Source organism: Triplophysa dalaica, chromosome 21 (genome assembly GCF_015846415.1).
Source record: "Triplophysa dalaica isolate WHDGS20190420 chromosome 21, ASM1584641v1, whole genome shotgun sequence".
NCBI lineage: Eukaryota > Metazoa > Chordata > Actinopteri > Cypriniformes > Nemacheilidae > Triplophysa > Triplophysa dalaica.
In genome coordinates, this window is record NC_079562.1 from 4,556,792 (window position 1) to 4,568,941 (window position 12,150).

At 36.3% G+C, this 12,150-nt stretch overlaps 1 protein-coding gene across 3 annotated transcripts in view; it reads right to left on the reverse strand.

Moving 5' to 3' along the window:
- cntnap5l (contactin associated protein family member 5 like) overlaps positions 1–12,150 on the reverse strand; it is a 48,152-nt gene that overhangs the window by 14,972 nt on the left and 21,030 nt on the right. For all 3 annotated transcript variants that reach the window (XR_008905014.1, XM_056735134.1, XM_056735132.1), the window contains exons 4-9: positions 7,345–7,492; positions 6,840–7,043; positions 6,195–6,379; positions 4,057–4,200; positions 2,022–2,292; positions 334–483 (exon numbers count right to left, since the gene is read on the reverse strand). Coding sequence is in view for 2 of the 3 variants with exons in the window: in XM_056735134.1 (XP_056591112.1) it covers positions 334–483; positions 2,022–2,292; positions 4,057–4,200; positions 6,195–6,379; positions 6,840–7,043; positions 7,345–7,492 (1,102 nt within the window). In the remaining variant the exon portion in view is untranslated. The remainder of the gene's footprint in view (positions 1–333; positions 484–2,021; positions 2,293–4,056; positions 4,201–6,194; positions 6,380–6,839; positions 7,044–7,344; positions 7,493–12,150) is intronic.

Genomic DNA, 12,150 nt, shown 5'->3' on the forward strand with positions numbered 1-12,150 from the left:
GAACAACAGTTATATGTATGAAATGAACAGACATTAACATAGCTCTCTGCCGCCTAAGCTTGTATTTTATCAAGGAACATTAGGTTGATGAAGGTTGGACTTAATAAGGTAGAAGCTGGAAGAAAATTGTCCCTTGCATTCAGATAAATGTTTTGGATAATAACCATATTTTGCCAGGAGCGATTAGGTTAGTTAAGTTGAACAGAGCTTTGTGGATAACAACCTAATAATAAGCAATGAATATCAAAATCCTGAATTTGAAGCCGTTAATTAACTGCATTGGGACAGCCAGTAACAAATCAAAAAGGTGAATTATCATTTGTAATGCCATACCTCCAAAATAGATGGTTGTTTTTTGAACACTGTTGCTAAGGCCACGGGTTTCCAAAGTAACTGGCTTTTGGTTGTCGACATTTAAAGACAGCTTCTGACTCTTGACCTGGACCACAACGGAGTGCCACTGTCCATCACTCAAATTCTGACCTGAAACAAAAGCAGAAGAGGTGTCTGAAAGACATTCATTCCAGTGACTTAAACCAGCGGTTCCCAAAATTTTTAATTTCAGGACGCAAAGACAGGTATAATCTCAAGACCCACCTTAATGATTTTAAACCGAAATATGAGAGACATAATAGAAATATGTTCCCTCTTAATATAGTGTAGTTTTTATTTCCCTCAAACATGAGTGAGTAGAGACTAATTCTGGAAGTTTACATTCAGAAATGATATGAAAAGTTTCACAAGGAGAGCCTTAAGAAGCAGATGCGGTGAGGCATCAAAGACGTCTTTAGAATTGACTTGGCAGGGATGACATATTTTCGGATGCCAACCCTAAAGTTAGCTCTGCACTGGTTCCCTCAACTGAAAGCATACTGTATGCATTTTTTCAATAGACTTAGAAGATCGCAAAAAATCAGCTCTGTAATTAACAAAGACTTCTGAAGTTTACACGTTTTGTCTATCACGATAATCTTTATAAATTTACATAATATATGCTATTTTTGAAGCCTAAATACAATTGCCAGAGTAAACATGAGGCTATAAACAGACTACACTACAGTCGCTCGATATCAACATCACCACCAGCAAGCCTCCGACAACTTTTCATCCCTCTGCGAATGAATATAAATCCAAATGATTTGTGCCCATGTGGCATTCTTTGTGATATTTTAATGCCTTATGATGTTTTACGTCCTCGTCAAAGGATGTAGTCGCTCTTTCCAACTTTTCGCTGTTTTTAAGACACGATAATGCTTTAAAAATCACAATCGGGTTATAGGTGGTGTGGTTGATGTGATAGATAAAAACATGAAAATAGGTTTTGTAAACCAAACACCTTATTTTAGGCATTTAACCAAAAAACAAATAAAAAAAAACTCTGACTTTGGCAGGATGGAACCAGAAGTACCAAAATGCTAACTCGCTTCTGGGTTTTGCATACAAAAATAAGTAATCTCGGCAGTATCTAAACAAGAGAGGTGTCTCTTTTTGTGTAAGCTCTTCAGCTGCAGTGCAAGAGGGTGCACGAACAGAGATAAACTATTCTGAGGGGTTGTGTTTGTGATTGATTGTCACATGACCCTTTACACGTTCAGAGACACAAATTGTCTTTGAATCTCTGGAATCTTGGTGTTAGGAATGCATACTAGTGATCAACAAGACACTCTGCAACACTTTGCAAAACTGTGTTAATTTGACTCAAAAGCAATCCACAACTTTATCAATAACAGTACATGGGAGACAATATTTTTGGGATTGACTTTTCAAAATCCAAATTTAAACTGCTTGCACTTTTAAAATGTGAAACTACAGCACACAAGATTATAATAAACGTACACATCCCTTGATCTGGCGGTAATATATGAATCGTTCTTCGTACATTTATAAAAATGCTGTGAGATATTTAAGGAATATTCACAGACAAAAATATGCACATACAGGATATACATGTATAAACATTCATTCTTTAGATGCTTTGAGATGTCTTGTCATAAAATGTTGTATGATCCTACACTTCTTACCGCTGAAAACCTGAGCAGAGTGAAGTTGTTCTCTAGAGAGGGTGAGGAGCAGTCGAGCCTGTCTAAGCTGCAGAAGCAGGTTAACAAGGTCTGGATCACGAGAGAGCTGGACTGAGAATAGCAGCCCTTCCTGGTTCCATGTTCGAAACTGGAGACGTATGGACAGATCCTCTGTTCTGTATTCCACTGGGAGCGCCAAGAAGCTGCCTGAAGAACTGAGGAACGTCACAGTGACAGAGGCACTCTCAGAGCAGGAGAACGTCACATTCCCCTTATAATCGGAAAGAGAGAGGGAAAAAGACAAGAATGCCATTGTGAAGAGCCTATTTAAAAAAGGAGTAATGGTAAAAAATGAAGAAAACAACAGGGTGGGGCTGAGATGCAGCATTCATGCCAAGTAAGCAAATTGAGGCTCATGATGGTTTTACGGTAGAAAAGATCAAATATAACAACTGTCAGTCATTTCTGTGTGTGTCCTCAAGCATATACTTTTCACACTTCATAGATCAATGCTACTCGACACTCGATTCTGGCACAAGTAACTGAATAAATGATCGAGGTTATGATTACGGCTGCTGCAATTAACTTACCATGAAAAGCGCTGATGACTGCATTCCATTCAGATCTACTTCACATTTTCTATTCTAACATGCTTTTAACAAGCAATGCAGTCAATGCCCTTTCTGCAGATACATTTAAATTAGACTACGGGTCTGTCAGTAATGACAACCAATACTTATGCACATCAGGGTTCACACTCCTCAAAGAATATGCATTTTCATGTAATGTAACTTCATTATTAAAATGAAAAATAACAATAACAATAATCAACAAATATCTTTTCATCAAAATTTTACTTTACGACAAAAACTAGTACATGCAAAACTATGATTAAAATCCCTTTAGTATCACAATATTCAGTTAGTGATGATTCAGATCTCTTTTGACAGGTTAAACAAAGCCTGCTCTCTTGTCACTTTAAAAAGACAATAAGCTCTTTGCACTACCTTACATCTGCACTGTTGTATATTTCATTGGTTTGCAGTCTATCTGCCATTACCTATCTTCTTATTTGTTTTTAAATATCCCTTCTTCTAATAGTTGTATTTGACATATATGTATAATCTGTATTTATCTGTATTTTTTATATATATTTTTCATTTTAATCTGTGTAAGCGTTATTTGTATGCACCATGGGTCTGAGAGTAATGCAATTTCAATCCTCTATATGTATGTACTATACATGTGGCAGAATTGACAATAAGGCAGACTTTGACTGTGATGATGGGTTACAATTTAATTTATGCCTGGTCTTTGGTGCACTTTAAGTGCTTTTTCTTAAAAATGCTTCTGACAAGTGGGAGGTAGAGACAAAATAAAGACCACCTCTCTGTGATAATCAATACAGCTATAACGATTTGCACAAAAGTATATCAGACCAAATGCAGAGATGGATGAGGACAAGAGGAGAGTGACTTCATTGCTAATTAGGGAAAGAGAGTTTTTACATTTCGACAGATGCACACATCAACTACATGTGCGGAAGCATACAGTGTCTGTCCCTTTAAATACACCCACGCCAGTATAGAAAGTTACAGGACACTGAAAACTACAGTTTGCCAATCTGCAAGCAACTAAATCGAAATATAGTAAACTATAGTAACACAACACTTTAAAAACGATATAGCTGCACTACTAGCTACTAACAAAAAAAGCGAACTGCATTTTAACTGTTAAGCTACAAGATCACTGGAATGAAAAAGCGAACGCAACAGTTTCTGTGGTAACTGGTATTAGAGTGCTTCTCTAGCTAACCATGTCACTAAAAACGCAAGGTCATTGGTTCAATATCCTTGGTATATAGTGATCAAATGAACAAACTATGTTGCTGTGTATAAATGGAATGAGCTGAATGAAAACATGTACAGTATTTACATAAAAGACTCAAAACATCACTGCTATGCTTTCATAGTCACTACGGAGTTGCCGAGACATATTGAAAAGGCGTATTCACAGAAACAGCAATTGACCTTACCACTGTATAGATCTGTGGCTTACGTCTCTTAGCCATGTCGATGACATTGACGCCATTGTAGTTGAGGTTCTCTATGCAGCCATGGAAATTTTCATGGAGAAACGTCCCAGGCTTACCGGGCAAAGGAATTCCTCCAAAGCTGAGCTTGAATAAGGACACACAAACACATGCGCACACACATACACACATACAAACAACCAACCAACCACAGAAACAACCACAGATCCCAGAGATCAGTAATAAACCAAAATGATTTGCACAGCAAAGACTGGACTACATTAATAGAACCAACACAAGATTTGGACTTCACTAAAATCAATATGCTTTGAATACTTTTGTACTGGTTTTGTGTGTGCATTGGTCTATTCTCATGTGTCTTGTTTTTCTGTGATAGAGATAAAGGTGAATTTTTTTTTTTGTTCTGAAGCAATGGTACAAAGTATCGAACAGGCATGGAGTAAATTATATACTTTGCTTTCTAGAACAGAATGAAAATGCTTATAAAAAGCAAACGGAAGAAAAAATTTGAAAGAAAAAATGGCATAAGAGAAGTGGTAAATATTTCAGCTGTTTGTAACAAGGTTAATCTATAATAAATGGTATCAATTTTCATTCAGTATTAAACCTATTAATCATTTAAGCAAGGAAGAGTAATAAAATACAAGGAATTCGTGCTCTTGTTTAAAATAAATCACCATCATTATCAGGGGTGCATAAGGGAGTCAACAAAATTGAAGAGAACAAGGTCAAACAATTAAAAAAGATACAAACGCACAAATTGGCTTACAAACAAACTAAACTTATAACTTAAGAGTTTAGGAAACTACAGAACTAATAGTGATATAAAAAATAAGGCAAAGTCTAATGGGGGAAAATATTTGGGAATAAACCATTTATATAACACAAAAACATCAAAAAATCTACTCTTGCTTATTCATTTGTAAAACATTCAGAATCTTACAAGCTAGAGAACAAAGTTAACAACAGGTCAAAGCTAGCAACAGGTCCAAAAACAAGATAAACCTCCAGAACAACTTTGTGTTTTTTCACAACATCCAAACAGCGTGATAATTTGACTCCAGTACATGGCAGCTATTTGCAATTTGGCTCCTCAATTTCCAGGCAGTTTTTTTAATCAATGTAAATGACATTTCATATAACAAATACCTAATCAGTAAGATACGTTTCTGTTCAATATTAAGGCTCAAATATACACAAGATACATTTACACATATTTCTCATCTTGTAACATGTGTATCTACAGTCACAACCTGGGAGCAAATTATGAAGATAATGATAGAATTATGTAACAATACAAATAAATCGATGAACCTATACTGTTTGGAACATCTACATTTTTGTTATACCTGAAAGCAATGCATGTGCTGTCTATGGTACTTGGGTTTAATCTTTAATAAGCGCTCAGTGACAGTGATTGAATAAAAAAATTGTACAAAAGTCCTTGAATAAGGAGACTGTTTGATATCTTTCTGTACAACAGAGTAATGGATTGGCTTCTTATCTTTTGTTCTTGGGTGTTGTGTTTCTATCTGAAATGGTTATTAGGGAGAGTTTCTACTTTCTAGTCATATTTTCTTCCTAGCCTAAATTAAAAAGCATTCTTTGAAATAATAGTCAGACAACTGGTATGAGAATAATATACAAACAGAGCATGTGGTAAAAATGGCTTGTTGGGAAAATATTTCAAATTTTTAAGACATTTACATTTAGACATTTAGCAGACGCTTTTATCCAAAGCGACTTACAAAGAGTTTAGGAGCAATAAGCGATAGTTCATACAGGAACCATAATACATTAGGTGCCAATAGAAAGTTACTGGTTTCAACAAAAGCTAGACCACTACCTGTTGAGAGAAAGGGTTAGTGTATTTTTTTTTTTCTCATTTGTTTGTCAAGTATTCACAGAAGAGATGGGTTTTAAGTAGTTTTTTAAATGTTGTGAGAGATGTGGTTGAACGGACAGACAAAGATGTAAAGAAAGTCCTACTTTATTTATTTATGACATTTGCATAGTGTTTGAATGCTACTGCATGGATAAAGGATTACATTTCTTTACATTTTAAAATGGAGCTCAATCCCCTCCAAGACCCCCCATTTCCTTCCAAGCTTTGAACTCACCTCATAATCTATCTCCAGTGTGTCCTCTTGGCCCGGACTGCGGAAATGTTGTGTGTGTCCATCCACGGTGAAGTTCACATGTTTGTTGAAGCGCTCAATCTGAACAGAATGCCAATGGTGGTCATCCAGCAGGCTTCCTAACATGAGTGAGGCTGACCGACCGCTAGACTGAAGCTTGGCATCATCTGTACAGAAATAGCATCACAGAGACTTAAGAGCACATAAATCACATCAGCCAGTCGGTGAAAGCAAAGATTTGATTCAGCGGCACTGAAGCACAGCTCCCGAATGAAGGTCATGACTCCACAAGAGCAACAGGTGATGTCAAACATTCCACATTCAGACCTTCAGATGCTTCTTCTTACATTAATGAAAATACGTTGCTATAGCAACCACCCCCCTATTTTAATGTTGGGGGGCCATTAGTGCCGCAATTCACCACACAAGCTCCTATTTCCTCACAGTTCTCCTTACTTTTCAGGTATACCGCTTTGATCTTTAATTTTATTCTCTTGCCCACAAAATGACACTTCAACAAGGATGTGAATAAAGGGACAGAAGGTCATTCTGCAGTTTACCGCATGAAACAAATCCACTCCTTTCCTATTCTCACCTCTCATGTGCTATAATTGTACTTTCTCTCACCTAAATTGAGATGCAAAAGGAGTCTTCCTCTCTGAAGTTCCAGAGTGAGGAAATCTCCTCTCTGTCCCTCTCCGTGAACCAGAACCCCTTCAGCCTGATGACTCCTAAATCTCAGCGATATCACGTCTTTCACGGTGCTGGTGGACTTCTGGTTGAACCGGTATAGCAAGGCGCTGCGACCATCGAAGTCAGCCACATCAGACTCTGGTGGACAGAAAAAGAATCAAGAAGAATGTTAGAGGACCCGCTCCTCTGTATTCTCTGCACTTTCTTTGACCTCTAAAGACACTGACACTCCATCACTTTCTGTCAATTTGAAAACGAAGTCGAGCTGAAAGCATGTAAAAAACACTTCAGTGCTTATATGGGAACAGTAGACGGCAGATGACTTCTTCAGATCTTAAAGTGTGCAAGAAAAAATGCTTACAGAACTTCCATAACAATATTGAAATACATTCTTGTTTTGTGCATGTGCAAGCATCCCTATAAGAAAGTTATCACTCACTGTATGTGCAGCCAAAGACTTCCAGCCTTAGACCTGCTTCTCCTTTGGGGCTTTTCTCAAGGGGTGGAAGCCGCAAATATCGAGTCCTGATTGAGTGTGGGAGTTTGTGTTGGACCACCGTGTCTGCATCAGTATTCCCTGTGAATGTCTGCGCATATACACACATAAGGATCTTGGTTAGACGGTGCTTAAAATATATCACTGTCAATACTGAGATTAAGTTTTCAAATTCTTTCTCACTATTTCTGTGGATCGATGCTAATTTCACTGACAGTTTATTAGAGCTTCTTCAAGAAAACAACTGACAGAACTGCGATATTAAACTGGCCCCCTAGAAACCATTTAGTATACAATGATTTGTAAGATGCAAACGCTATATTAACACAAATCATCCACTCCAGGTTTGCTTCTTTGTTCTCCGGTGATGATCAAATTAGACCAAATTGTTTTCTGATGAATTTCGACCTTCTTGAACTTTCTACTGTGTGCTGATACATCTCTACTAGGTTGCGTTGTTTGGATATTTGTATAACAGAATCCTAGGAAATAAATCACCCTCGAGCTTGGTGGAAGATGGCAGACGTTCGCAAAATGGCAGCCGAGCTGTTTGTCTTTCACAGACAGAATCCAGACCAGAATAAACTCATTTTCATCATGCCGTCTGCTTCATTAAAGTTAATGGAAGATCAAGAGTGTGATGAAACAATGGTAAGGTTTGAGAAAATTTAGACGAAGGTGGCGGGGTTGCCTGACGTGTGTTCATTCCCAAGTGAATTTCATGCCCTTGCTAAAGAACAGGCCTGTGGATGAAAAGCATCTAAAAAAATCAAGTGAACTACAATATTAAACAATAAACTAAAAACATAATGGCAACTATCCAAAATGTCACCAGAAAAGGGTTTAAAGAGTCTAATAGAGTCTTAGTCTAAAGTTTAATTTCTTTCTGAATTTTCTAGAGATTTAATTCTTAATCAAGAGTGAGTAAAATGTGATTGATTTTAATCTCCTTATGTTCTAATGTCTTTGAGGTTGTTAAATTTGATATTAATAATTCATTCAGTGAGAATACAACAGTGAGCCAAAACAAAAAAGAGAAATAGAGAGTTGAAATCCAAAACAAAGGTGATGCAATGGTTTATAAAACAGACCAACAGTTCTCAGAATAGTAAAATGTGTCGGACAAAAGTTCACCAAATGAAAGGATCCTTATATAGATAACCTTTTTAAAACTGTATTGGTAACTTTATTTGAAAAATTTGAATTTATTGTCATTGTTAATAACAACGAGATAACAACAGAGCAACCTACAATGTAGTAAGAATCCATAAGATACAATCCACTATATGTGCTACCATTTAGTACATTATTGCCAATGACATCAATATTTATGGTATGTATTTAATTGAAAATCTGGTAGCACATTATTTTACCGTCCTGTTTCCTATGTACAGACTGTGTACTTATTATAGTTATTATCAAATATTATAATCTGGGTAATAACTAGGTACTAAAGCTGAACCTACCCCTAAACCTAACCTTATCTCATGTAGTTACTTTAAATTCCCCTGAACTTTCTTAGGGAAGTACACTATAGGTACGCGTACTGTAAAATAAAGTGCAACCGAAAATCCTTTAAGAACCAATTTCACCATAAAACAGCAGATGCAAATCTATTTAAAAGCATCTGCCGCTTACATGAAATCATAACTAAAAATGTTCATCTAGATAGTCTGTTCTGACATACCGATTTCACTATACACAAATTGGTTTTATATGAATGACCAATACCGAAAGACTCCTTTTCTATTGACTTCCATGATCTCATCTCCCCTCTCACAACTTCTCACAGGGGAATAAGCATGAAAAATAGTGCAGTGCAAAAATTCTATCTATAATTCAACAATACTTTCTATATGTTTTATTCATTTGAGAGAGGAAGAATAGAACTCCCCCCAAAATCCCAGTGGACGATAAAAAGAAAACTTAATTTACAAGTAATTCAACTTCTCAACCCAAGGATAAAGGCCTAGGTGTTTAATCCTCAAACTGAGGAATTTATTTCTACACTTAGCATAGGCAAAGAGAGACAGAGAAAGACCAAGCGAGAGAGAGAGAGAGAGAGAGAGAGAGATAGACAATAGCTTTCAAGAGATGTTCATCAGTGAGATACACTAAGCAGAGAGGACTAAGCAACTCGCTGTAAATATAATTTATTCAAACTTAAATTAAATTCCTAAAACTTAATCCCCACACACATCTTTTTGTTGCATAATCAACAATGAAGAATTAACTGTGAAGTTAGATATCACAAAACTGTCCATCTTTTATTAAAATGAAACGGAATTGGCAGATTCAGGGTGTCCCAATTCAGTGCTATCTTTGAGTGCAAAAATTCTCCAAATGGGGTTTATTTAATGTTGAGAGAGCTGTTGTTTAGATGGTTCCTAATCATTATCACTTTAATGCTGCAAAACATTCCTTACTGTCTTCTTTTTTTATAGGGGTTAAGTTTATAGTTGAAATTTTGCCAAGCAACTTCCTTGTTTCTTTATTTGGCCTATGTGATGGCATTTGAATGCTCTGAACTAGGCTGAGAGGAAAAAATCAATACAGCATAACACCGTAACACTCTTTCATCTAGATATAGAATCAATACACAGACGCCAAGTATCGATTTTTAAATTATAATCATTATTATTTTGCATTTTCAAGCTACTGATGTTGACATTTTGCGTTGCATCTAAAGTTCAATAGATAGGTCAATTAACTCTGAGCTATCGAACCTCGATTGAAAGCGGAGGTATGAAGGTCCTGTGGGTGGGGGATGCAGTTTAGAGTGTCAACACACTCTTATCAAAAACAGTGAGAATGTTTTTCAGATGACATTTGTAAAATAACAATAATTGTATGCTATGTATCATAAAGACAAAAATATAAAAGCAATATGTTGCCATCATTCAGGGACAGTAATATGAACTAATTTGAGCGTTTAGGGACTTCAGTGCAACATTATCAATACCTGTCATTCCACCTCCAGCTCTAAAGAAACACAAAGATGTGTTGTGACACACCTGACGAGTGCACAAACAACTTTACAACCAGACAGATACAGCATATGTGAAAGGCAGAGAGAAAATATCTATAAACACGTTTCTGATCTGATTGACCTTTTTAGACTGGCGTAATGGAATCTGTCACAATGTGATGAATCCTCCTTGCCACATTAGTAGCTCACGCCACCCCTGATCCTCCCAGTCATAGCCATTGATTATAAACAGGCACTGATTCGGACACCAAAATCGTATTATGTGGGATATAGGTAGGCGTTTTGCAAAGGCATTGTAGTATTTAATAGAAAAAAGAAACATTATGAAAAGCCAAGGAGAAGGTTCTGTAGTCAGAGCACAAAAAACAGCTTTGACCTTTTCATGTTGCTGATGAATACATTTTCAATCAAACCTTAAATATTGCACTTAATTGTGAGAATACTTTATTCAGATGGTAAATAAAAAATAATAATTAAATTCATGAAAATGTTAATAACACCACCATGGGTCCTACTTACAGTGTGTATTTAGAGATTGCAGACATTTCATTAAAATTAATATCCTTCTTTCCGAACCTCTGCTCACAGAGTTCTTTGTTAAGTAAATATTATAAATCGCATTAAGAGTTTTCAAACTTCACACAGACATTGAGTGTAAACAGCCTTTAATACACTTGATGTCAAAGGTGACACAGCTATTTTGCAAGATGAGTGATCTTCATATTTTAAATAGCGTTTGCTGTGTTAATGTTTTAGTCAGAACTGAAAAAGTTGTCCAGGATAATCTGCTTTTAACCAATCCTAACACAGATAAGAGAGTGTTCTGAAATGAAATGTATTGATTTTGTGTGTCCGGGGTTGTGGGTTAAGGGGGCTTTGCACTATTTGGTGGATCAGGCACACACACACAAAACAGTAGTGTGGTGGAAAGAGGCTGAAGCAATCGATTTCAGAGATGTCACAATAAGCCCAAACTAAACAGGAGACAACTTGAGTCAATGAGAGGCACTACGAAAATCTATCTTATTTTGCAGAGAGTTCTCTGATCTTCTCTACAACTGAATCTGACACCACAAGGTGTGGAAAATCCACCTCTAAAACATGACAAAATATTTGAGAGCATAAAATTATAGGGATCATTATGTTACAAGTGTAGGTTTAAGCTATTCTCTACTGTAATTTTCTATCATTTGACATTTTCAAAATTGCAGGTTGTGTGTTTGAAAATGTAAGTTTTGCATATTATTTTAAATGACATCAAGACCACCTCTGTGTTCCTCATAGCTTTTTATCTAATAATGAAGTAGCAAAACTTTTTCATTGGGAGCATTTCTAAATAATGCAGCCCCAAGGAGCAGAAGACACATCAACTGGTCATAAATCACTATACGATGATTCAGCAAGAAATAAGTGGCTTCTCTTACGCCTCACTGCTTTATCTTTCCCCACCATGTTTAAATATTAGCCTGCAAACTTATCCAAATATATTTAATGTGGGCTATTAAACCTGGGGATCTCAAACATGAATCTATTTTTATTTTATGTTCAAGTAGTCAAAGAAACACATGATCAAAAAAGAGCACGGCCTTACATTAATCTATACTGCAAGTGTGTCACGCTACATTTGCATGAAGAAAGTTAACTGAGGTTTATAGATCTCTGCAGTGCTAAAGAGTAACAAACTAAACGTTTACCAATAATGCTAAACAGTGTGATAAAATGCAACACAATTTAGTGTGTACAAACACTTTTTATTAGCA